Source organism: Ochotona princeps, chromosome 12, assembly GCF_030435755.1.
Source record: "Ochotona princeps isolate mOchPri1 chromosome 12, mOchPri1.hap1, whole genome shotgun sequence".
NCBI lineage: Eukaryota > Metazoa > Chordata > Mammalia > Lagomorpha > Ochotonidae > Ochotona > Ochotona princeps.
Window position 1 is genome coordinate 56,122,446 of NC_080843.1, and position 26,605 is coordinate 56,149,050.

General features: G+C 34.8%; 1 protein-coding gene across 8 annotated transcripts in view; it reads right to left on the reverse strand.

The window, feature by feature from the left end:
• NBEA (neurobeachin) overlaps positions 1 to 26,605 on the reverse strand; it is a 582,506-nt gene that overhangs the window by 462,287 nt on the left and 93,614 nt on the right. For 7 of the 8 annotated variants that reach the window (XM_058670864.1, XM_058670863.1, XM_058670859.1 and 4 more), the window contains exons 9-11: positions 21,227 to 21,424; positions 20,527 to 20,660; positions 4,953 to 5,061 (exon numbers count right to left, since the gene is read on the reverse strand). In XM_058670864.1, coding sequence (XP_058526847.1) covers positions 4,953 to 5,061; positions 20,527 to 20,660; positions 21,227 to 21,424 — 441 coding nt within the window. Of the gene's footprint in view, positions 1 to 4,952; positions 5,062 to 7,211; positions 7,318 to 20,526; positions 20,661 to 21,226; positions 21,425 to 26,605 lie in introns of those variants that run through there. The other variant, XM_058670865.1, reaches the window with a different exon arrangement.

Here is a 26,605-nt window from a genome sequence, read left to right on the forward strand (position 1 = left end):
CTGCTGGATATGAAGATCTACAGCAGCAAGTTCCCCTGAAAGTCTGCCTTTGACCACAAAAGCCTCCAGAATTAGCAAAAAAATTGACATTTTAGGTGGAGAGGCAGAGATGTAGGCAAAATATGGTCGCTAATGCCACAATTGAGATGCAAATCAGCCAGTTCTGAAGCTCATCTTAGTGAACTTGTCTCCTTGACCCTGCAACTTTCCCTACTTTTCTTCTATGTTTAGGATAGCTCTTTCCCTCATCAATTTCCAGTTAGGTTTCACTAGCTGGAGACATTAGCAGGAGATTAAAGCACAAGAAGAAAAATGCAGTTGAGGTATTTATTTACCTGGCCTCACTCCTTGAGGTCAGTTTACTACACTACACTGCTGTATTACAAAGAATACTGCAGTCAGGTACTTTACTCCTAGATGTACAAATGCAAGAATTCAAGATATTTTCAGTTATTCAACTTAATTCAGCAAATTTATTGGGACAGGTATAGTTACAGGAGCTGAGAATATACAATAAGGAAACAAGAAAATTGTTGCTCCCCACTTTGATAAAAATCTAAATGCTAGTAGAAAAAAGAAGAAAATTTTAAAAATCATAAAGCACATTGTAATAAGCAAATAGCAAACAGCAGGGTGGGAAGATAGTAATGATTATGGAAAGGACTGATCCTATTTTCTGTAGAATGATCCATGTAAGTATCATCAGAAACATTGGGAAAAGAAACGGTAAAGGACCTGAGATGGACATATGCTTACCATTTCAGTTTTTAATGGAAAGGCAAAGAGGCCTTGGTATGGCTGAAACAAAGAAAGTACGAGAGTGAGAAAAGCTATGTTAGGGTTGTAAGACCTAAGGTCTCAGTATAAGAGTGGTGAGTAATAAGATATGGTACTTTATTTAAGGGCAAGACTAACTGCAAACAAAAAACAGATGCAAAATAACAATGATGGAGGAATACAATTTGCTCTGTGATGTTGTCAATGGTGATAAAAAGGAGCAGAGTAGTGAGTAGAAAATAATAATTTATTCTGAATATGTTCTGAAAGTAAGGCAGCATAACTGGTTGCTAGTTTGGATTCAGTATCTGTGAGGAAGAGTAAGTAAAGATTAGGGGTCTAATCTGTATTGTCCACTGAATGACAACGCCACGGACCAAGATAAAGAAGGTTGTGTGACAAAAGATCTGAGAGGAATGTTAAAAGAAATAGTTTATATAATTCAGATTTGTAAAGATTACTGAACATTCAAGTGGAACTTAGAAGGGAGAAACATTTGAGAGTAATTAGTAATTACTAATTGAGGCTACAAAAATGATACTCAGAAATATAAGGAAGCTTATATTTATATACATATATGGAAATATAATAACTAATTAATGCAAATTCACCAAATTGATTAAAATATGCTAATGTCAAAATTTTTCCCAGCAATGCAAAAAACAGTATTTGATAAGATTCAGTACCTGTTTATGATAAAAAAACTATTAGCAAACTAGAAACATTCCTTTAACTTGATTTGAGAATCTATGATGAATAATCTACAGTAAGTATCATTGACTACTTGTTAAAAACATTATGAGGGGGGATTCCCAGAGCCTATGTCACATAATGCAAAATAATTAATAAAAAAAAACATTATGAGACAAAGAATATGATGTATAACAACAAAACTTAGACCATACAGAGTCTTAGATAACACAATAAAACAAGGAGCAAGAAAAAGAATAAACTTTAGAAAGGAAAAGACAAACTCATCATTTTTAAATGACGAAAAATTCTTAAATTCTGAAAAACCTACAGACTATTAGAACAAAGGAGAAGCAAGATTGAGCTGTCAAAGTTCAATTTAAAAATAAGTTTTGTTTCTATGGATGCCTGGCAAATCAGAAATTTTAATTGTGAAAGAATCAATGAGAGAGTAATAAATCAGACAGCGAGCTTTCTATGTGGTATAATACAAAGGAAGAGCAAAACAAATCACAAGTATATTTATGAACAGGAGGACTCAATCTTCCTGTTCGTAAGTAAATCTTCCTGTTCATAAGTAAAACTGTCCTCTTAATATAATAAAATTTCTAGCATTTTGCTAGCATTTTGAGTTGGAGACTGACAAACTGATGCATATGAAAATGCAGACCCAAGAATAGTCGAGCCAATCTTGGAGAATAACAACATACCATTAAGATGTACTGAAAACCTACACAAAGATCTTGCTATACAGTCTAAACTACTTTTAACAAGAAAACTCTACTCAAGTGAGTACATGGTCATCTGATTTATAGCAAATATCTGATTACAACGCAGAAGAAAATCACCTTTTCAATAAGTGGACTAGGGCCAGCCAAGATGCATCACATGTGCCTTAACTTACAATGGGCTAAGGCCTGACAGACCCGTAGCATGTTGAAAATGAACTCCCTTAGTATCGTCTATTCAAGAGAAATGAAAACACAATTTCACATAAAACTTGAGCATGTATAGTGATGGTAGCATTGATCATAATAAATAGCAGATGGTAGTACGACAGATGTCTGACTGATTATGAGTTTATTTATAATTAAAATAGTGTATATGCATTTATACAATAAAATATTCAGTAACAATAATAAAGTTCTGACATTTACTATCACATGATGAACTGTGCAATCTTGATTAGACAAAATTATGTAACACAAACTAAAACTATGTAAAAGCAAAAGTAAACTGATTTTACTTACATGAAAATCTAGAACAGGGATAATCATAAAGACACAAATGCAAATTATATATTATGTAGCAATGGGTGTCTACGGGAATACAGGAAGAATTGTTACAGGACATGAACAAGCACTTCACAGGAGAGAAAAGACAAATATCATATGTGTGTATCTGTGTGGGTAGGTATGCATGTATGTTTAATCTCACTTTGAAAATAGGCAAATTAATACCAAAATGGGATAATAAAGTGGGCAATTCAAATGGCATTGGAAACTTAAAATATAAAATTTATATTATGAAAACTTACAATATAAAACTTATATTTAGTGACGTACAAGTTGTTTTTGTAGCAAAATAAATTTCTTTTTAATTTAATTTCCATGAACTTTTTGATGTACACTTTGTCCCCACTATACTGACAGCCTAATTTAAAGGACACTTACTTTTCAATTACTCTTGTGAAAAAAAATTTATCTATTTGATTTGAAAACTTTAGTAATATTTTTAATTTTAAGTTTTAAGTGTAAAATAATGTATACTTATGCTAAAAAAACAAACAGTATACAGAAAAAAAAGTGTATAAAAGCAGTGGACTTAGAACTAATAATGTCATTTACACTAATCTGACAAAGGCACTTATTTCAGTACCTACTTCATATATGATACAGTTATCAAATAATTCATGAAATAATTTCAAACACATCAAACACAGGAAAACAGCATTCAATTTCTCAGTAAATAAACCATTGTCCTAGTGAAGTCCTTAATGTTACCAAAAAACAAACTCAATGTAGAAACGCTATCAATGAGGCTGCTATCAATTTACCAACTCTCAATCATGAAACAAACAACAGCACGTGTTTCACTTACAAGTAACTCAAATATTAACACACTGAAGATGAAATGAAAACTACTTCCAAAAGTCTTCCCAGTTTTATCCCCCAAGTAAAAAATTATCCTTACTCCTCATTTTTGAAATCTTGTTATTACCCAAGTTGTTTTTTTTTTCTTCTGTTTCTTTTCAAAGCAGCTGATTATTTAAGTAACATGACAAGAAAAGATTTCAAAGTCCTGGGATAGGAATACCTTTGAAAAATTAAGCTTACGATTTATGAACTCTTACTTTAAATTTCAAAAGATATTAAGTAACAAAAGTAAACTCTTGGAAAACCATCATCTAAAATTCAGCATTCAGTAAAGTGATAACATAAGCAAAGGAGCCCATAAGTAAAAAATAGGAATAGATGTCACAAAATGGAAAAACTAAGCCCATCTAATGAGAACATCTATATTACATATTAATTTTAGGCAGCTACCTTAAGTATATAAATCACTGAGAATAGAAACAAAGAGCACTGAATCTTGTTTCTGTCAATAAAAATGATTCAAAGTTATAATGAAAAAATAAAACATGCAACTAAAAATCAGGTAAACTAAATAAAATTATATTTCTTAGGAATTCTGCGTAAGCATAAGGTTGGCACAGAAATACTCTGAAAAAATTAATAGAAGACATTTAAATTGAATAAAATTACTAACGCAATATTTTTTTAGTTGCTATTTCACACAGAATTTTTTTAATCGTGTTTAAGCTTTTCATGTCATTATGATATTTACAGAGGAAATTCAATATAGTTCACAGACATATTTCTAATATAATGATATTCCCTTCTTTGTCATTTTCTGCTCCCCGCCCCCTTCATCCCAATGTCCCTTCTCCTGTTTCTTTTTTTCTTTTTTAGTTTTTCATGTAACATTACAGTTAAGGGCTATATAAATTATAATCAAAAATAATCATTTCAGTCATACACAATATGTTACAATAATCACAGATCATTGAAACTACAGTAGTGTAACGTGCTTAACCACTAGTTTGACAAAAGTATAAAACAAAGTTTGGCAGAACTCCATTTGCAGCAATACCAATTCAGAATTACAGATACTTTTTTTTTTCTTTTTCTTTTCATTGTTAATTTTTAACTTCAATTAAGGCACTTCCTATTTCTAATTTTTTATTTTTTGTTACCATTAAAGGAGATCACATGTTTTTCTGTGTGGCATATTTCATAAATGCGCATTTAATATTTTGCTTCATTCCACATCTATACTTATAATTAAGTACATAATGGCTTGTGAGAGCAAACAATAGGACTACCCCAAAGTCAACCAAGGAAACAACAAAAAATGTAATTAACTAGTCATGGTTTTCCAATTTTTAAAGCTGCATAAAGGAAGCATTAATATGTATCACTTACCTTTTCAAGTAAGTAGCCAATGACTAAAAAGCCTTTTCCACCCAGCATCTGTTCTTGCATGGCTACTGAACTTTTAAGTAGTTCAACCAGGAATGCCAAAAGAGTAGCACTGCATGTAAAGTACAGACAATTTCATTATGTAATCATCAAATGTTTATCATACAGTATTTCATTTTAGTATTCTATTATTAAAAAACAATAATTTATCTTGTATTATACAAGAATGTATTTTTCACTAATATAAAAGCTTTTCCCCTTACAACCATAACCAAATGGTGTTATATTTCACAGTAGGTTAGTATATCTTTACTTATATGTGTGTGTGTGTGTTTGTGCATATACACATATACATCCTGCTTCGAGTACATTTAACAAACAGATGCATGTCATTTTTCATGATAAAAACTTCATCATAATTCTTTTTTGAATAATAATCTGTGCTGGGGAATTTTAAATATGTGTGAAATATCTCTCTTGATGAACACACCTATTTTTAAATATAATTTTTATCAAAAAGACTTTCACTAGAATAAAGTCCAGGAAAACGTATAACATGTCACTTGTATCTGGTATGCCCTCAGAAAAATTCATGACAAAGGGGGAGAAATATTTGTGTAATACTGAAATGAAAAGTAGCAATTAATTACTACATACACAAACACATAAAAACACACAAAGATATGCTCCAAAGATTATATACTTGATATGGCTGTTGAATGACTGAATGAAGCAACACAAGGAAAACAAACAAGCACACTGAATTAAACTTTGGTAATGAACAACTGAACAAAGTTACGTGTGATTAATTCAATCAATGGCATTGCTACATGAATATAGATTTCCTAAAATTGAAAAATATCCTTCTTATTTGTACATGAACAATACAGTTTATAATAAATTGCTGTAAACCATTCTTTATCAGGAATTAGAATCTTCAATGCTTTAAATATAGCCTAAATTGCATAGTTATACTCAGAAGAAAGGGTAAAACCATAAATTTATAAATATGCTTCATTTAACTGCCCAAGTATTCACTGTTACAAGTAATCGAGAAAATTTGCTAATGAGAAAAATTTAAAAATGACTAAGGCCCAAAAGCAATCTGAAGTTACCCTAATCTGATTTATTCTTCTTCTGGTTTCAACAAGATCAACAGCATATTTTTCTGATAACATAGTTATTTTTTTTAAGTCACAAATGCTCTCAAGACAACAATGAACAGCAAAATTATCACTAGTATTAATATAAGAATTGATAGTTTAATTGACTACTTGACATCAGCTAAATATATATGTATCCAAAACTAAAATATTTCATCACAGGTAATTAAAATCTCATTATTTTAACTGGCTCTATATCTTTAAAATCACACCAAAAAAAAGAAATTAACAATGAATTCATTATATCCTTTTACTCTGTCCTTAAGTCAAAAATAGATATTTATAAGCGAAAACACAAAGCATGGAAGAATCCCTTGGGAATTTTTAAAGTAATTCTGTCTGTAAGGAAATACAGCTATTATGCAACCTAGTCTATTTTCAATGAATCAAATCCAAGTCAAGGTCACTTCACAAACAACTGCTTAAGGAGTATGTTACATATAACAATTATTCCTAAATGTTTGAAAAAAACTGAAGAAAAATAATGCACAGTGATTACCAACGTCCTAACCCGTTCACAGAATTCTTACCCACACCCAAGTTAGTGATTTAGGCAAGAAGTGGATTCCTAAACGTGTACTGCCAAAATCAAAAATCAAAACCTATAAATGCCCCAGGATGGTCCATATGATACGTGAAAATAGATGAAAAGTTATTTCTGACATATATCACCCTCCTATGTAGATTATGTAGAGCCATATACAATTACAAAGACAAAATGAATTTTTTATTCTTTCATATCACAAAAAACCCCAATTCTCAAATATCTAAGGAATTAATTCCGAACTCTAAATATCAGATAATTCCATTACAAAATGGAGCTATAAATTTTGTTAAAATTCCAAAATATTAATACAAAACTATGCTATATAGAGAATGTAATTTATCTTCAGTATAAACCAGGATAACGATTTAAAAGCCAAATGCATTCACTGACCAAAATATTTTTAACTCACACCTGAAACTCAATACAATAGTAATAGCAGATCTTTAAAAAAAAAACTTTTAAAACTAGGTATATTTGACATGATGGACGCAATAGTAAATAGATGGCCATCTTCGAAGAGGTACATTTTCAAACATAATTTAACAAACTTACCAGTAACTAAAATGCATCGGATTGCTGCAGGGCTCACAATAAACTTGCAAAATTCTGTGTACTGCCATACAAAATTTCTCTCCATTCTTGCCTATTTCCAACTCCCCTAGATACAAAGGCAAATATAAAGGATACTTCAGCCCATTCCTATATCTCCTACATACCACTTCCTGTCTAGAACATATCAGTCATCTGCAGAGGATTTAGGTATACAGTATAAAGCAAAAAGCAAGTATCTCTGACAGCCAAAACTAATATACACAGAACATTCTCTTGAAAAGTATAGCAATACCAAGGAATAGATTTTTCAGAGCAACATTTTTACTTAATACACAAAAAGTATGCTAATTATTAATCATGATAAAAATTGCTAAACTTTTCAACAGATGGTACTATAACATATCATTTTCTATAAGTAGCAATTCTACTTTGGGAATGGTTAAGGTTTATTTATTCTGTTCCTTTTAAGGAAAAGGACAGGAAAATTCTATAAGTATTGTGGTTCTCTCTTTAAAATAATTACCACCAGCCAACACTTTATAAGCTTGAAATACATTTGGAAATGATGTTATTTCAAGAATCATTTTTGGAACAGCCAGACCTTGGGAAAGTAATGAAACACTATCTAATAATTTAGCCTATCTATGATATCTCCAGAGGTTTGCATTCCACATTAATAAAGAAAACCACAATAGTCTTTGCCCCAAATACCAATAATATTTATTCATTATGAAAATGTGTAACTACTTGTTTCTGATGAAAGTATATTTACATGTAGCTCCATTAAAATTTACAAAAATATTTTGATATTTTAATATAAATTTACCCATTTTCTCAGCTTAATTTTATGAAAAATCATGTAAACATTTCATGTAACATGGTTCAAAAATCTTATTAAGATAAATTCATTTAGAGATACAATATATCATAAAGATACACTTAGTTTTAACTGAAATGATAAGAACAAGCATACAGTATAACTGAAGTTCAGTTCAAAGGCAGCACTTAGAAGAAAGAAACTGGATATTCAATTTGCTTTATACTAAAACAAGCAGTTACCACAACCAGAATGGCTTCCAAAGTAAATCACGTATTCAAAAGAATAGAACTAACTTTTAACAAAAATTAAAGATTCCCACTGATATTCAATATCTCCTCCTCCCTTATAAGGATATCTTTAATTTCTTGGCAAACACTACAAAGTCCCTGCCAGTAAAATTCAGAGACAACTGCCAATTAAGATACACAAATGAAGGAATTATCTTTTGACATTTTCAGTTTTATCTTTTAAACCATCCTAATATATCACTAAAGTACACTAGAATATTATTAAACTTTTGTAAAGTGACCAATTCCATTGTTTCAATAATATTTCTCTTAAAATCTTGCAAATGAATGTGATGATAGCAGAAATAAAACTAAATGAAATCAACTCAAGTCCACATTCAAGAAAATTGCTGACAACTAAAAACACAAAAACCTCACGTTGAGTTTATTTCCTTCACAGTTAAAAAAAAAAATCAAAACAACAAAAACAAAAAACTGGAGTCCAAAGTTTCTGACTTGCAAGCACATTTAACAGTCACTTTTAAGACAGCATGACCCTAAAACTACCACCAAAAAGACCATAATCACACACGCAATAAAAATGCTAACGCACACTGTCACACTCATGAAAGTTGACAATAAGTGGAGCTACAAACCAAAGTAAGATACATGTACGTGTGAAGCCAAATAAGAAAAACAGTAAAATACACACAATAAAATGTAAGACAGATGTAATACAGGATTAGCACATAAAATTAAGCCTTCTATTGGCTATAATACCTCTCTTCTGTAATTTCTACCTTTTTTCAGTGTAATTAGGATATAGGCACACTTTTAAACTGACTTGCTATCAATGTTGTAAATTTTTAACATTATTTTTACAGGATCTGTTAAAAATCAGGCTACACTAATTATGCCTTCTTTTGTTTTACAACATTTTCATTTTAGGGTTCATCAGACTATTTTTCTGAAAACAATAGCAAAAATCTAAACAGTGACTGAAGCATGTCGTTGACCTTAAAATATGAAATTACAAATTAAGCACTTGTAAAGAAATCCATTCTAATCTCTTATTATGTTTTAATGGTTCACTGTATAACAAAATGTGCATAGTTTTTAAACAAAAGAGCCAGTAAGCTCCTTTCATTAGTTTACTAAGAAATATTCGTTTACTACAAACTCTTAAAATATAAAAAAATTGTTAAAGCCTAATGGCTCTACAGTTTAACACCATCTGAGATGTACCACTGCTTAAATGCTCCAAATACCCAACTCCCTTCATAATAACTTGGTACACACAAACAGCAGCCACTACTGCAACTATAGATACATGAATATTATAAACTTACTGATACCATTTCCTAAAAGAAAAAGAACTTTAGAACTTCAAAACTGTACAGAAAAAGGTTAGAAGAAACATGCTAACATTACAGGAGTGTGTTCTCAACTACTTCTGCAAACTAGCACCATTCAAATAGAACACACATCATGATGATCAATTCCAAGGCCAACCTCAGTCTGTTAAACAAAAGGAGAATTAGCAATAAAACCTACATGTGCTACAATTGGCAGGTGCAAGAAAACACAAAAGTAGCTGACTACACTGAAAACAGAAATAAGTGACAGATACTTGGATATAAACATCCAGAACTTCTCTGCTATTTTGATTAGTTATATTTTTAAATGATAATAATTGGTTCATACACATATTTTCTTCTCTGAGTGCAACATTCTGGGAATACAAATCTCCCTTATCTAACATTTTATTTCCACAATTTCAGTTAACTGTACACTGCAAATAGTTTCTGAAAATCTTAAGATATACATATGGATACATATATATGTATATATATTTAATTCTGGCCATTCAGTTGGAATAGTGCTATCACATAATGATTTTAACTATATCTTCTCATAGTATGCAAGTCTTCACTGCATCTTTTGCACAGTAGATTCATTTAAATTTGAAGAAATAAAACAAAGATCTTTTGCTTTCTCCTTTCACATGCATGTGGTATATTGTCTATGACGCTTTGCCAAGTTTATAAAGGTGTCTTCCTATGTTTCCTGTAACTTTAGTTTTATGCTTGAAATTTAGACTTAGGGTCTGGCATGGCAGCCTAGCAGCTAAAGTCCTCGCCTTGCATGACGGGGATCCCATATGGGCGCCATTTCATATCCTGGTGGCCCCACTTCCATCCAGAGAGAGAGAACTTCCATCTCTCTTCACTCCCAAAAGGGCTGCAATGGCCAGAACTGAGCTGATCAAGAGCTAGGAGCCAGCTTCTGTCTGGCCTTGCACATTGGTGCATGGCCCAAGGACTAGGTTATCCTCCACTGCTTTCTCAGATCATAAGCACAGAACAGGGTTAGAAGTAGAGCAACCAGGAGAGAAACTGCACGACATGGAATGCAATAGTTCCATGCAGACTCTGTTACATCTCTCTTGAGGAAAAAAAGACAGAGAGAGAATCCAATGTTACCCAAATTCCTTCTCAGTCCTCACATCTTTAATCAGCATGATAAGCACACACATTCAGTATGCCAAGATAGTAGAGGATGGAATACAACCAGTTAGAATCAGTCCTTTTTTTCAGTACAGCAAGTTTTTTTTCTTTTCTCTTTTATTACTATAAAGAGAACAGATTTCACCTGTTTCATATGGAAAGTTCTAAGAAGACAACCATACTTCACTATATACTCCTCTTCCTCCCCCAATTCTTCCCTCCCATCGTTCAGTTCTTGCCATTATATAATTTCTATCCACTCTGTAATCATAGGCTTAGTTTGCCATTAAAGAAAATAATCAACAAGTAAAAAACAGGAGGAACAGTGTCACAGCGATATAAACAAGGACTAGAATCAGGTCTAACTCTAATATTCTACAACATCCAAAACATTCCTCAATACCCTTTTATGGCAATTATAAATCAGATGAAGACCCATCACAACCTACTAATTTTACCAGCAAAGAAACCAAGCATACCAGAAACAACCAGAGTTATTGATAATTACTATGTCATATCCTATTTTCTTGTATAACTACATCTCCCAGATCCCTTAGTATCAGTCTTGTGACTAAATCAACAGAGACAAGAAGAGAAGTCCTTTATGGGCAGCAATAATGAAAATTACAGGCACAACTGTCTAGTTTCTCTCTTTTTCTTCTGTAATGAATACTGGATACTCTGATACATGATTGTGTGACCCAATATCCCAAATCTGAGTTAACTGTACCTGTTACTTATTGTGGAACTTCATTAAGACTTTAGAGTTAATTTATATAATATAGCCTATAGTAAAATATCTGGATTTAAAAATGTACATTATTTTTTTCAATATTTTATTCTACCATTCCATCCTTGACAATGCAAAATTTAATATTTTTATTTTTCATGTAAAATGCTTTAGTAACTGTGGCTCAGAACACCCTGGAAATAAATTCGATGAGTTCTTACTCAGCGTTTTTCTAAGTAAAATTACACATTTGATGTCCCCAGTCCAAATCATTTTACAATGATTATGAATAAGTCACACTATTTGTGGATGAGTATAATTGATAGTTAAATTGGGTGAGCTGCTCACAAAAGTCAACACCCATAACAACTGGCAGCTATCACCACTGAAATAGAAAGCCCTGTGGAAAACAAAATCAATCAACAGTCTTTGTTGATATTATTAAACTGGTTAATTTTATTTTCCATTGAGAATAATAAATTATTTAGAATATACTAAGGCAGACTCATGTAAACAAACCTTGAACAGTTTATCATTGTACATTCCTTCTCAATTTCCTAGAAGCTTATTTACTTCTGTCTGCATTTAGTAGCACCTGCTGCAATGAAAAGACATCCTACTGGATTTGTTTCTTTTTTCCTTCCTTTTTTAACCTCTATATTACAACTAGGTGCAGCTTCAACACCCCTAAAAAAAAACCCTAAAATATTATGCCTTACTAATACCTGGGTCACATTATCCAGTATCCCCATATCAACTTCTTTTTCTATAAAGTTTCTGCTAATAAACCTGACCACTTGATAAAATCAAAGCTCTTTCATAAGCATCCCACTATCATCTTTAATTTTCACTTTCAGATAAAGTCTATCAAACTATTTCATAAACATTCTACTTCCATTTTTAAGTACACTGAATAAAGATATATGATTCTCTTGTTACATCATTTATTTCCATATGAGGCAACAAAGTTTCATTCCCTTGTGAATACTTTCTCAAGATCTAAAGCTGATACCCTACAGGGTATAAATCCTTGATTTTCATAAATGTCTACTTTGGAACTGGAGTGTTTCTGGATACCACAACTCTTCAAGACTCTGAAGTTGTTCTTGATTCACACAATCCTGGAAACCAGAATTTCTCACATTTATTAACAGAAAAATCTCACTGATATGATTTGATACTATGAGTTAATTTACAACTTCATTCTGCTGTGACTGTTAGGAATCGTACTGCACACCAAAAGCCATTTGAATATGCTGTGACTCAGGCTTCAGCTAATGCAGTAGTCAGTTCCCATTCTAAATTCAATTTTAACTTGATTTGTCTTTTCAAGCAGTGCAATGTGTGGTTTCATTATGTCAGCAAGGCACTATATTTAGAGGAAATTTTTGAGATTTATTTATTTATTATTGAATAGACGGAACCACAGAGACGAGAGACAAAGAGAAAGATGCTCTGTCTGCTAGTTCTCTCCTCAGGTGGCCTCAATGGCCGGAGTCAAGCAGATTCAAAGCCTAGATCCCAACGCCTCCCCTGGGGTCTCCCACAACTTTGGGCTGTCCTCCACTTTTTTCCCAGACCACAAGCAGGGAGCTGGATGGAAAGTGGGGCAGCCAGAACATGAACGCCCATAAGAGATCCCAATGGTTGTAAGGTGAGGATGCAGCCATTAGGCTATCACTCCAGACCCTAAAGGAAATATTTTTTCTGAATATATTTTCTAAATATCCTTAAGAACAAGATTCATCTTGGATAATTCATAAATTGTTGTTGGTTGATCTAAAATACCTTTTCCCATTCATACATATATGGTGCTACAAGAAAATGAAACTTTGATTCAAGGGAATAAATATCACTGAATTACTCAGATTTTTTCCTTCATTTTCTCCAACATTTCATTATTTCTACTATATATGCAATATACACGATGAAGGCAAACTTCCAACAAACTCATCCATCTTAATGAGGACTATTAATAAATTTCAAATTGAATTTATTTCAACGAAGGATATTTAAAGTTATGTTTGTTTATTCTGAAGATGATTAAGTCTATCCATTCAAAAAAGTCAACATATTTTTTTAAAAGGCTAAATCTGATCAAATTAAGAAATGCTTTCTCCACAAATATCACAGAAAATGCTGAAATGAAATTAGAATACAATATACTATGGTCTGTACAAAATTAGATTCTAATTAGACAAATAACCGTAACTTTCATGAGTCATAATGACCACCAGATAAAAATGCCACTCCCCCAACAAATTTATTGAGAACTAAGCACAAGACATTTACTTTTATGTCGCACAACCACACACCCAAAAGGAAGTTAAGAATATAAATATAAAATATATATATCCCGTTCAATGTTTTAACACACAAATTGAATTTGTGCCATCTAATTCTTTAGCATTTTAAGGAACACTAACATCAAATTTGCATACCAGGATCTGCAGTCTGATATTGGACTTTCATCCAAATTTCACTGAAATTAATTATATCATGTCCTTTTCAATGATGTAAAAACTAAGATTCCAAATCCAACTATGAAAATATCTGGTACCAAATACAAACATGTACATTTTACTTGACATATGTATTCATTTCACAATAAACAAATACTGTTAAAGGTTTTTAAATTATATATATATATATATATATAAAACTTTATTTTGAGACAATTCCATAGGCTCAGAGATTTCCCCTCACACCCTCCCCAATTCCTCTTCCCCAGCTGATCTCCCCTATATTACTACAATAGCATAGTACTTCAAAAACAGTCATAAGTCCATCATTCTGTTACTTAACTGTATCGTGACACTGTAGGCATAGACAATCTCAGTTTCCTGAATATTAACAACAGTCTACTAGAACTCCTTTTAACAAAATCCAGCTAACAGTTCTTTAATTACATTATAGAAATATAAACTGGTATACATGACTTCCTGAATTTTAAGAGACACATACCAAATACACAAACAGCTCTGAATCACGCATCCTGAGTTGTAAGACAGACATACAAAATACCCAACTGCTCTGAGTCATCTCTACCTTCAGAACAGTAACATATGACAAAAGCTCTTTAACAAGAAAACTGTCCTCCTCCAGTGAGCTTTCCAATATGCAATCTCCAGTTTCAGACTGAGCTGCTTTAAAAATAACATGCAGAAATTACAGGTTTAAATGCAGAAATATGGCTATTCTCTATCAGTGAAGGCCTCAATTTCCTTTGCCCATCGGATAAATGAGATCACATTCAAGACACAGAATCAAAGTGATTCTAAAAAGTGATCCTTCTAAATGTTCAATCTATTACTATGAGACTACAAGTGTTCAAGGAAGAGATCTTCCCCTTTTCAGCTACCATAACAAATCTAACAGCTGAGACACAAGAGAGAAAAGTTAGCTATTTCCAATACAGAACTAACCCACTAAACCCTCCCAAGAAAATAATCTGAATGTATCTCCTTTGAAACAGACAATCACTAAAACAGGTACAACAGTAGACAGCAGTAAACATTTGAACTCATTTGATGAACTACATTCAGCATTATAAAGCTTTTTAAATTTTTAATTTTATCTTATATTTAACATTGTTTACATAGTTGAAAAGGTTATAAGTTCATATAAGACACTGATTAGGGAGGGAAGGTCAAGATATGGACGATGGAGGGTGGCACAAAGCTTCTAATTCTATTATTTTCTCCTCCATATGCAGGTAGAAGGTGGGAAGGGGGTCACTCCTTGCTATCAAATTATATCTGCACCTGGGGATGGAGTAATGGTCACCTGATGAAACCTTACACCCCTCAAATGGAAAAAAAATTGTTCTGAGAGTGTACTTGAGTGATTTTGATAGTTCTGAGACTGCTGATGTTGCCATTCCAGGGTTGAAAATATATTTCCAAGGTTCACTGGTTGACAAAGTCCAAATTAGTGCATCCATACATTCACACACTTGCTGCAAAGTTTTGCAAGGAAAGCTGTCCAACCTCTTCTGCTTTCCATCCTCTGAAAAGGCGCTTGATGTCCCCTGCTGGCCTAGATGAACTGGCTGTCCTGTGCCCCATATGAATCTGGGCATGTTGTTGTCCATTGCACAGGTATCAGCCATTTAGGAGACCCACTCCCACTCCTTCATTTTGTGCTTGCCAGGAGGTACTGCATCCAATCTAACATGACTTGCATCCAGTCTTGGCACTTGCCAGTGGATGCTCATCTCGTTTTGGTATATTTCTATGAGTGCTACAGCTTCGTTCTTCTCAGCTTGCCCCCAGTTCCAGCTTATGCTGGTGGATGCTGCAAATTAGCCCAGCCCAGCCAAGCCCAGCCAGTCCCGAGACCCAGCCCTCACGTGAAATGACAGGTGTTTGCTTCAACCAGGCCTGGCCTGAACGCTGTCCTGGCTCTCCCATCTGCCAGCAGGTGGTGGCAATTGGCCCAGCCCAGTCCACCCCAGACCGGGCCAAGCCCAGCCAACCCAACTCAGGCCCACATGTATGCTGAAGAGTACTATATCCTAGCCTGGCCTGAGCTGCTCCTAGTCTCTTGTGCTCACCAGGTGAGCTGCGGCTTAATAAGAGAGTTCCCCAAATTTTCCTATCAGATCAGTTCCCAGCCCTGCATCTTGTTTGTGCTGGTGGCTGCTCAGCCCAGCCCGACATAGCCCATTTCCAGTACCAGCATCCACTGGAAGGTACTGTGGGATTGCCTGACAGGCCATACCCATTCCAAGTTTCACAGGCAGGTACTATAGCCCAGACCTGCCTGACCAAACTCTAGAACCTGCTCTCATGTGCACTAGTAGATGCTACAACCTAGCACAGCCCATCTTTCACCCACTCTGATTCCTGTAAGTGCCAGCAGGTGCTGGGACCTAACCCAGTCTGGTTCACTTTTGAATCAACCCACACGCATGCCAAGAGATGTTGCAACCATGTTCAGCCCAGATCACCCACAGAGCTGGGGCTGGGAACCAGTGGGGATTTCATCATAGCAAGGAATCCTTAGTTTCCCTATCAGGAGTACTTCTGCCTCACACGTGGCTGCTACTTCAGCCCAGCCTGACATGTTCCATGCCCAGTCTTGGCACCTGTCAGTGGATGCTGCAGTTTGGCTGGCCCAGAACACTCCCATTCCCAACTCTTGCCAAAGGTACTGTGGCCTAGCCCTGCCCAGTCTACCCCTATCCTTGGCCCTCATGTGAACTGGTAAGTGGCCTAGCCAGGCACAGGTCACAAGCTGTCCTGCTTGCCACCTGTGCCAGTTGATGATAAGGCCTGTCGGGTCCAGCCCAGCCAGGCCACCACCTGAGCCAGCCCACCTCAGCCCCCAGTTCTCATATTTATCAGCAGGAGCCTACAAGGGAAATTCCCACCCCACCCCCATCAGAATTTTCCCATTTTGTTGCAATAGTGTAGTCCTTCATACGGAATCATAATTCTGTCAGGCTCCTGGGTTCCAACTGGCTCAGCTCTGGCCGTTGCAGCTGTTTGGGGAGCGAATCAAAGGACAAGGATCTGCCTTTCTGTCTCTCCTCCTCTCTGGATATCTGACTTTCTAATACAAAATTTAAAAATAAATCTTTTAAAAATTTAATTTACACAATGAATTTAATAGCTACTGTATTTGTTTAACTTTATTAAACAAATTATTCAGTTTTCTCCTCTGATATCTATGTTCTACTACAAAGAAAGCTCAAAGTGTATCTATATAAATGCATATATATATAATCTACATTATATAATCTATGCTTCATGTCAAAATTTTTAATATCAATTTCATTTTAAAATGCAACTAAGTAGATTTTAATATTAAGCAATATAAAGGAAATATAACTGGATAATGTATGGCCCACTAAAAGTATTTTAAACATTTTGGAAAACAAGTAAATAATTATATATTCACAAAAATGGGGGGTAAAGTACAAACAGGCACTGATTTTCATTATTTTGTAGAGGAAAAATAATCACATTATTTCTAATCTAAGCAATGACATTTTAACATTTGATAGGTGGTACTTTTTCATGAACTAAAACACAGGAATAACAAATACATTCAAAGGATTTTTACGACACTTCTGAGTGTCCACTGAACTCTTACTAGACGCTGAACTACTTCAGTTTTCCAGATTGTTGCATTTGCCAAAGGCTATTCATAATTATTAAGATAACTGAAAAATCTAAGTAAATTACAAAACTAAACTTGCTTATCAAGATGTTTTCAAGAAAAGAGATGAGTTCTGATTTAAGTTCGCCTAACAAATTAGTAAGCCACAAATATTTATGTTATGAACATGACCCTCAAAGTGATAAGTCTCCAAATTTCTTGATCTAGTATTCCATACAAACTTTGTTTACCATAATAAAAAACAAAAGCATTCTTTTCCAAGAAATATATTGTATGTTTAGAATAATACGTTAAAACTATTAAATTGTTGTGTGTATACATATAGAGTATATTTGTGTATATATATTGTATATACATATATAAATACAAATAATTGGTGTGTATATATACCAATATATGTACATATATGCATATGTACACATATGTGTATATATACATTTACATATACATATATAAATTATCACAGTTTAAAGTTACACTAAAAAGAAATTTTAATAATAAAAAAATTAACCATACGAATCGACTAGCTAGCTTCCCCAAATAATGTAGAAGGGAATTATTTAAACAGTAAAAAGTTTCTTAAAAATATACTACTTACTAGAGGAAGGTACATGTAGAATAAAGTGCTTGAAACATAAAGGCGGAGAAGTAGCTTTAAAGCTAATACAATTTCTACAAAAACTAATATAAAAGTAAGCAAATTTTATCATGTATTTATTATGCAAATAGATACTCAAACGATAATATCCTGAATTTGGTCTGCAAGCGTTAAAAGCTTCAAATTTATCTTCCTTTATCTAGAACAACTTAATATTGACCACAAATAAATTGGGCCAACCTATTTTTTAAGATCCCAATAAAGAAAATGAATAATGATATGGCTATTAAACTGAAAAATCTATCACTCTCTGCATTGATAAGGATCAATTTTTCAGACAAGTGGAGAAATTCAATATAACAAATCTGACAGACTGTATCACCGATGTACATACCTTTCTACAATGGTCTGCTTCAAAACTTTCAATAACAAAACTCTGTATTACGGATACACACAATGCCAACAAAAAGGTAAAAACAAACCTCGGACATCAAAGTTTTGAAACAAATAAAAAATTGCAAGAATTCAAAGCAGAATGTAATGAATCACAGGATAGCTTAGAATTGGATATGGGTTATTATTGTAAAAGATAACAATAATGTCTTCCTTGTTGCCAGTTTTCTATTGACTATAAATAGCAATATATACAACTAAAAAGTTGGAAATACTTTCAGAAGAAAAAATCAGATGAATAATATAAAAAAAAGTAAAAATGAGAATTTGTATGCTGACTTCTCATACTCTCATCGACATGGTAAAACAAAGAGAGTTTAAAGACCAAAATACAGTATAAGTACTAAAATGAGTTTTGAAGACAGCTAATGAAAAGCAACCATGTCTTGGATGAATGGATTCAATAAACTGTTAAGTAAGACCTTAATACTAATACTCTTTAATACATATTTATGATGCAATAAATCATTGTAATGATTTTTAACAATTCAAACTGTAAAACTTCTTATATTCACTTCAGTGAGCAACAAAATCCATTTTAAACTTTCAAAAATTAAATACTCTCATTTCATATTAAATTATGCATGTTTTCTCTAATTCTTTTTGTAGCATTTACTCAGTTTTAAATTAGTGACCTTAATTTCTGTTGATTTGCTTAAGTGATAAAAAGGAAAACATTTTCAATTTGGAGAACTAGAATATAAAATTTGATTTTACACTATGCTCATCTGCCTCTAAATGAATTTATTTAAGATCTGATAGTGAAGGCATGAGCTCAAGATTCCTTTTCACTACAAAGCATTATACTTTCAAAACTCCAACTTTACTTAACACTATAATGACGTTTACATAAATATACATATATAGATACATATCACGACCTGGAAATTGAAGCTGAACACTGTCATCGCAAAAGCTACATTTATGCTGAAGTTAATAATTTGCATAATAATCCTAATACAGGAATAAAATTACAACCACTCTAATAAGGTAAGTGATAAAATACATTACATTTCATGAAATCTTAAATTTTTCTCATAGATTCATGAATTTCTTTTTATTAATGACAGATCAGATGACTACGAAGGATCTCATATATTGTACAGACAAATGAAGTATTCCTATATAACATTTACAGTAAAAATTAATATTCATCCCTATAATTTGTTCTTTCATAGTGAAAAGTAAAAATAGCTGATAAAATTCATTTTTAACTTCTTACATATGTTATTTTAACACATTACATTTAGCAAGCTTCATGGGTAGGTATACGTCAACCACATTAAGGGAAACTATCAAAAGTATACATGAAATTAAACTCATTAAGTGATACTTCATTTTTACACAAACATGGATATGTCAAATAAGTATTAAAACAGGACCTAGAGAAGCTGATGTCAATTAATATGCTAGTCTTATGGTAATAATTTTATAAAGTATCACTCCTTCAGGTACAAATTATGTAATCTTATTAAACATTACTATTCTTAATAACATTTACTCTAGTGATGTTTCTTAGAACTGTGAAGGTTTTATGGATAATCTGACCCATGAGAGTTTGTTACGTATATGGTGATGAACAACATTTTTTTTCAACAATATGTTATAATCTTGAGGCAACACCTGGTAAGTCATGTGTTATCAATCACTTATAGTTTTAATAATCTAAGTATCAGGAATCTATCTTATTCTCATTCCATGTAAATGTTTACCTGCCATAGTTTTAAAAGAATTTTTTAGTACTTCAAGTATAAAACCCGAGTATTAGAATTAATTTGCACAGATTTGAGTATTTCATCTATAAATTTTAATGTGTCCAAAATATCAGCCAATGTACATTCAAACAACACTTACCAGACTGTTGTTTCCACTTGACTGTCATTAAGCTGTCGGTTGTCCAATTGGGCAAAAAGTGGAAAAAGCACTTGTATCCCTCCAATTGAATGAATTGCACTATGAATTGAATGTGTTACTATAGCTTTCACATCCTGTATTTTTAAAAACAAAGGTGTCTGTTAAATTCCCACAGTGTAAGCTTCATTGAAATTACCTTGTTCCAAATACCAAACTTAGAGAGTTTATGTTTCAGAACATCTGATTATATTTTGATATACATATACAAAATGAAAAATTGTGGTATATTGGGTAATCACTTACAAATTGGAAATTTTAAGTTGAGTTATGTCTATATTAAATATAAAGCTAAACCAAACGTTACACTAGGATATGAAATACAACTAATGGATTAAATCACAGAGTAAAGCAATTGTAAAGTTTAGTATAATTTCATATCTGACAATTGTTCAGCTAATCAAAGCATAATACACAAGAGATGCAAAAACATACAAAGATAAGGGATATGATGGATCGCTAATATCTTTTAAGTAGACAAGGCCAGAGTAAAGTATGCTGTCCCCAAAATGCAGAAAGCAAAAGCTCCTTTAAACAACTGGAAAACCAAACACCCAGGCAGACTAAGCAATTATGGATGCATAGATGAACAATGTTCAACATAACATAAAAATACTTTCATTGTTGGCTATGATTCACCCACCTGGAGCATTAGAGCATGTGGAGAATGCACAAAAATTGAAGCATTTTCCTTTGGTGATGATTCCAGGCAGAGTTGTGCATCAGTGGCTTTGGCATTGTATGTAAATGCAATGCTACTTGCAAGTTTTCCATCATACAGAACCTGTTTATGATGTTCTGCCAAATGAATATCACTCTCAGATTTAAACTTGAAGGTACTCTGAAAAGAGAAAACTAAAGTAAACACTCTTTAAAAGTAACCCAAAGCATGTTTTTAAAACACAGAAACTAAATTTACAATAAACACTTTTTGTGCCTCTGGGTTAAAGGTGTTATTTTGTTATTCTCACTTGAGTTCTATGAAAATTAAGTTTTACCTTGCTAATCAAGGTATTAATACACTCATCATTTGCATTTTTATTATTTAGGAATAATTCTATTACAAAAATAAAAAGCCAGTTGCAATTAAATATAAACGGAATTATGATTTTACATAGCATAAGTTTAATTTTCATGCTAGCACTTTCAAATGCACATGGCAAACTAAGTAGCCACATAGAAAAATAACTTTGAGACTGAAAAATGTACATATGTAAAAATTTCTATTTTTACTAAAATGCATATCAAACATATCGAATAATGGTACCACTCAACAGAATCACAATATCCATGTTCAGTATAGAACTTAAATTAATTAAAACATACTATTTATAGGAAAGTTTTACCAGCTATAAAGATATTATTAGAAGCAACTAAAATGACATCACAAGTATGAATCAAACACTGATAAATAATATTCAACCTTTGCAACCTTCATGTTCTCAGTATCATAATTCTTTTCAACTTGCAGCTATAAAATCCAATATTATACAAAACAAAACTTGGAAGGCAGACGGCCAGAACATAGTTCTAATCTTTTGATGACTAATGAAATCAACTAAACTATAATCCTAATTCTGATATTAATTATTTTTTGATGTTTAATAAATCATTTAATTAATGGGCTCTGATTTCCCTACAGTTAATGTTTCAATAAGGCTAAACCAAAAGTTGTAAACTCAAGTATGTTGGGGAGGCAAGAGGATACACATATAAATTGAGCGGGTTAATGATTTTATCAAACTAGACAACATCTGCATATGTCAATGTGGCCGCTACTACTTATCAGCTTTCTACAATATTATGACTTTATATGAATTCTGGAATTTCATAATCACATAATTTTTAAATTTAATTAGCATATTAGCTCAAATTTAGCTACATTTGTACTTTGGGACTAGTCTGTATAGACTAATCAAACTTGAATGCCAAGTGTTCATTATCAGAAATTTAAGAAAAACAATATGAATAATTAAAATTTGTATATCTGAGATAACAGGTAATATGCTTTACATACCAGTATATTTAGCTTTTTTTTCCTAATTTATAAAGAAAACAGATATCATGTATTTCATAATTTGAATTTTAACCCATTAATGATGCTTGTTATAATTCATCCACCTTTCATTCTCTTCCTTTTTGGTTTCCCTTTAATTTTTGCAATTTATGTTTTGAATCAACTTCAGAGCCACAGCTTAATCTTCCACTTAGAAAGAATTTCAACAAGTAGAACGTAGAAAAACCATTGTTGAACAATACAGACAAAGGTTATAAACAACAATCAAATCTCAAGATGTCAAGTTCACTCATTTTTGTTGTTCTCAATATATTAGCATCAAATTGACACATGATATTTATCTTTTGTACCTAACTTATTACACTAACTATAATGGTATCCTATTTCATCCATTTAATTGCAAAAGACACTTCATTATTTTTATGATTAAGTAATATTACACTATGTATATTTATCACATTTTTTGCACCACAAGTGGAAAGATAATTTGATATTAAACTATACTTTTGTTTTCAAATGATTAATCATTTATATGAGAACAAATTTCATATATAAAATGTTAAGACCATAATGCACTGCCCATTCTACCTTCTCTCCCTCCATTTTTTACCTCTTGCCTCTTTGCTTTCTTGTTTTTAAGTTATTAAATGACATAATTTTTCATTACTTAATAATCATAAGCATAATCTTCCACAGAGTAAATAATTCTACAAGTAGTGAGTAGAAAAATCAATGTTCCTCAAGAGTTCAGAAAAGGGCTATAAACAGTAAACAAATCCCCAAATGTCAATTTCACTCATGTATCATTTTTCTATCACATATCAAGGAAAACATGATATTAGCTTCCAGGGACTGGCTTATTTCATTAAGCATAAAGATCTCCAATTGCATCCATTTTGTTGCCAAAACAAGATTTCTCTCTTTTTCATGGCTGAACAGTATTCCACCATCTGCAATCACAATTTCTGAACAAGCATCATATGATGAACAGCTTGGCTGATTCTATATCTTACCTATTGTGGTTTGAGCTGCTAAAAACAAGGGAATACTGATCATGCTTTCATATGCTGATTTACTTCCTTTGCATAAATCTCCAGGAATGGGAATGCTAAGACACAGGGTAGATCAATAAACAAATAGTACTGCTGGGATCAGACCTCTTGTTTTTCACTCAATTAAATGAAATGCTGATTACTACTTCGCTTCTCAAAGTTTCAAAATTTACTCATTTCCCCCAGCTACAGACAACTGCCTAGGTTGCATTACAGAAAAAACACCTATTACCTGGCAGGCATCCTGGGCCTGGTTAAGGTCAAATTTGTGTTAACTATACCAGGTGCCAGCATAGTTGTCTATTCTACTTTTTTTAGTTATGGTGGGGGCAGATGCAAGCATGCCAACAGAGTCTAGGAGCTACACACAAATGTGTATGGGCCCTGGGTAGGCAAGCAGGGCCCTAGGCTGACACGGGACATCATTGGAGTACGTGGCTTGGGGATCTGCAGACTTGCAGGCATGACAGGGTGGACTGCTCTGGGAGGGGGGTCTGGAAATGTGTGAGAAGGAGGACTGCTGAGGGAGAATGTGACAGATGAGGAATGACTTCTGGAGGGCTTCCACCAACCAAGCTACTTCACTTGCAGGTAACCAAGGGGGCTGAGACGAGGGAAACTGGAGGACCTCTGGGGGTCAAAGCAATACACATGTCCATGTGGAAGACCTGAGCTGGCACTGTTGGTATGAACCACTTCCCACCAGAGAACATGAAAGTCATGGCTGGGGGACCTGCATGGCAGGGCTCAATCACAGTCCCTGTCAGTGAGTGTTGCAGTGAGAGTGGATCATGTTAGGATTGGCCATGACACTAATCAGCTCACAACAGAACTGGGTCTGGGAGTAGATTCTGTAGGGCAGTATGGCTTACCCCTGGGAGACTGCCATACTAGCTGGTTTGCTCAAGGGCTGGAAGTGGTGATGGCCTGCACTAGGCATGACAATGGAACTCACCAACACTCATGGGTACTGGGGATAGAAATATGCCAGGCTGGTTGAGTCTTCAAGACCCACATACGCACCCAAGCAGGCCAGGCTGTAACATCCACCAGCAAACACAAAGGCTGAGAATAGGGGGCAGACTGTGCCAGAAAAGGACCTAGCACCCACTGGCACGCGTGAGATCAGGATCTAGGAATGGGCCCGGTGGGGGAATTTGGAGAACTCCCCTGGTGGGCCATCGTTCCCACTGGGGAACACGTGATCATGATTCAGGGCTGGGTCTTGTTCAGGCCAGGCAGTGCTGATACACTTGTCAACAGGTGTGTGGGTTGGTGAGATGGACTTTGGCGGGGGTGGACTGGGCAGGGTCAGACCAAACATAGCACAATGGCATGCATGGGAGCCAGGATTGGGTGCAGGCCATGCCAGGCTAGGCTAGGCTATCGCACCTATTGGTTTGCATGAAAGCCAGGGATGGGGGATAACTGGACAGTGCTAGGTTGCAGCACATACCAGCAAGAGCTGGAACAGGGTGCAGCACCTGATGGTAAAGGTCAAGACAGGAGACAGATTATGCTGGGCTGTGTTGGAGCAACCACCAGCATATGCAAGATGTTGCTGGGAGCGGGCCTGGCGGCATGGCCTAGCGGCTAAAGTCCTCGCCTTGAAAGCCCCGGGATCCCATATGGGTGCCGGTTCTAATCCCGGCAGCTCCACTTCCCATCCAGCTCCCTGCTTGTGGCCTGGGAAAGCAGTTGAGGACGGCCCAATGCATTGGGACACTGCACCCACGTGGGAGACCTGGAAGAGGTTCCAGGTTCCCGGCATCGGATCGGCGCGCATCGGCCCGTTGCGGCTCACTTGGGGAGTGAATCATCGGACGGAAGATCTTCCTCTCTGTCTCTCCTCCTCTGTGTATATCTGGCTGTAATAAAATGAATAAATCTTTTTAAAAAAAAAAAAAAAGATGTTGCTGGGAGCAATCCTGGTGAAGTAGCTAAGAGAACAGACATTATGGGCTGTGTTTCCCACTGGCCAGTGTGAGATATGAAATGGGAGCTGTGTTCTGGGTTGAACATGGCTGCAGTATACCTTAGCATCGATGTGCACTGGGTCTGAGGTGTGCCAAACTGAGCTAGGCTCCAGTACCCACTGATGCTGACAAGAGCAGAGTGGCTGTAGGATGAGCTAGGCTAGGTCTCTACCCTCACTGAACCATGCAAAAGCTGGGTTTGGGGTTGGAACAGGCAGGGCTGGCCTGTAGCACCCGACATTAAGAGCCGAAATGGGTGTGAAGCAGTCAGGCAAGACCATTGTTCCTACTAGGACAGATGGCAGGCAAAGCCATGCTTGGCCAAGAACCTACCTGTGTGTGCGAGATCTGTTACTGAGAGGCAACTGATACAGGAGTTTGAAGAATTCCTCTGTTAGGACACAATCTCTGCAGGTGAGCGCAAGAACCAAGGTTGGGAGCAGCCCACAGCAGGCCAGGTTACAGTACCCAGTGGTATGTGGGTCAGGCCTGGGGATGCTCCAGGCTGGGCCAGATCATAGCATCCACTGGAAGATGTGAGAACCAGGACTGGGTGCAAGACAGGTCAAGCTGGGCCACAATCCAGGGCCAGCTGGGTCACAATATCAGACAGTTCACATTAGGGCTAGGAGTAGGGGACTGGATGGGATGGACTAGGTTGCAGCACCTGCCAGCATGAGCTGGAACTGGGGGCACATCAGACAAGGCCAGGCTTCAGAACCCACCGGCAAATGCCAAGAAAAGGCGAGCCATGCCAGACTTGACTGCAGCATGCACTAGCACACATAAGACCAGGGATGGAGGGTAAGCCCAGTTGGGGATATACAGAGGCTCCCCAGCTGAACTACATCTCCCATTGGTGAACGTGAGGGCTGGGGCTGGAAGCAGACCAGGCTAGGCAGCGCTACAATACTCATTGGCCTTCATGACGTTGGGGGGAGAGTTAGGCTGGGCTAAACGACCATATCCACTGGTGC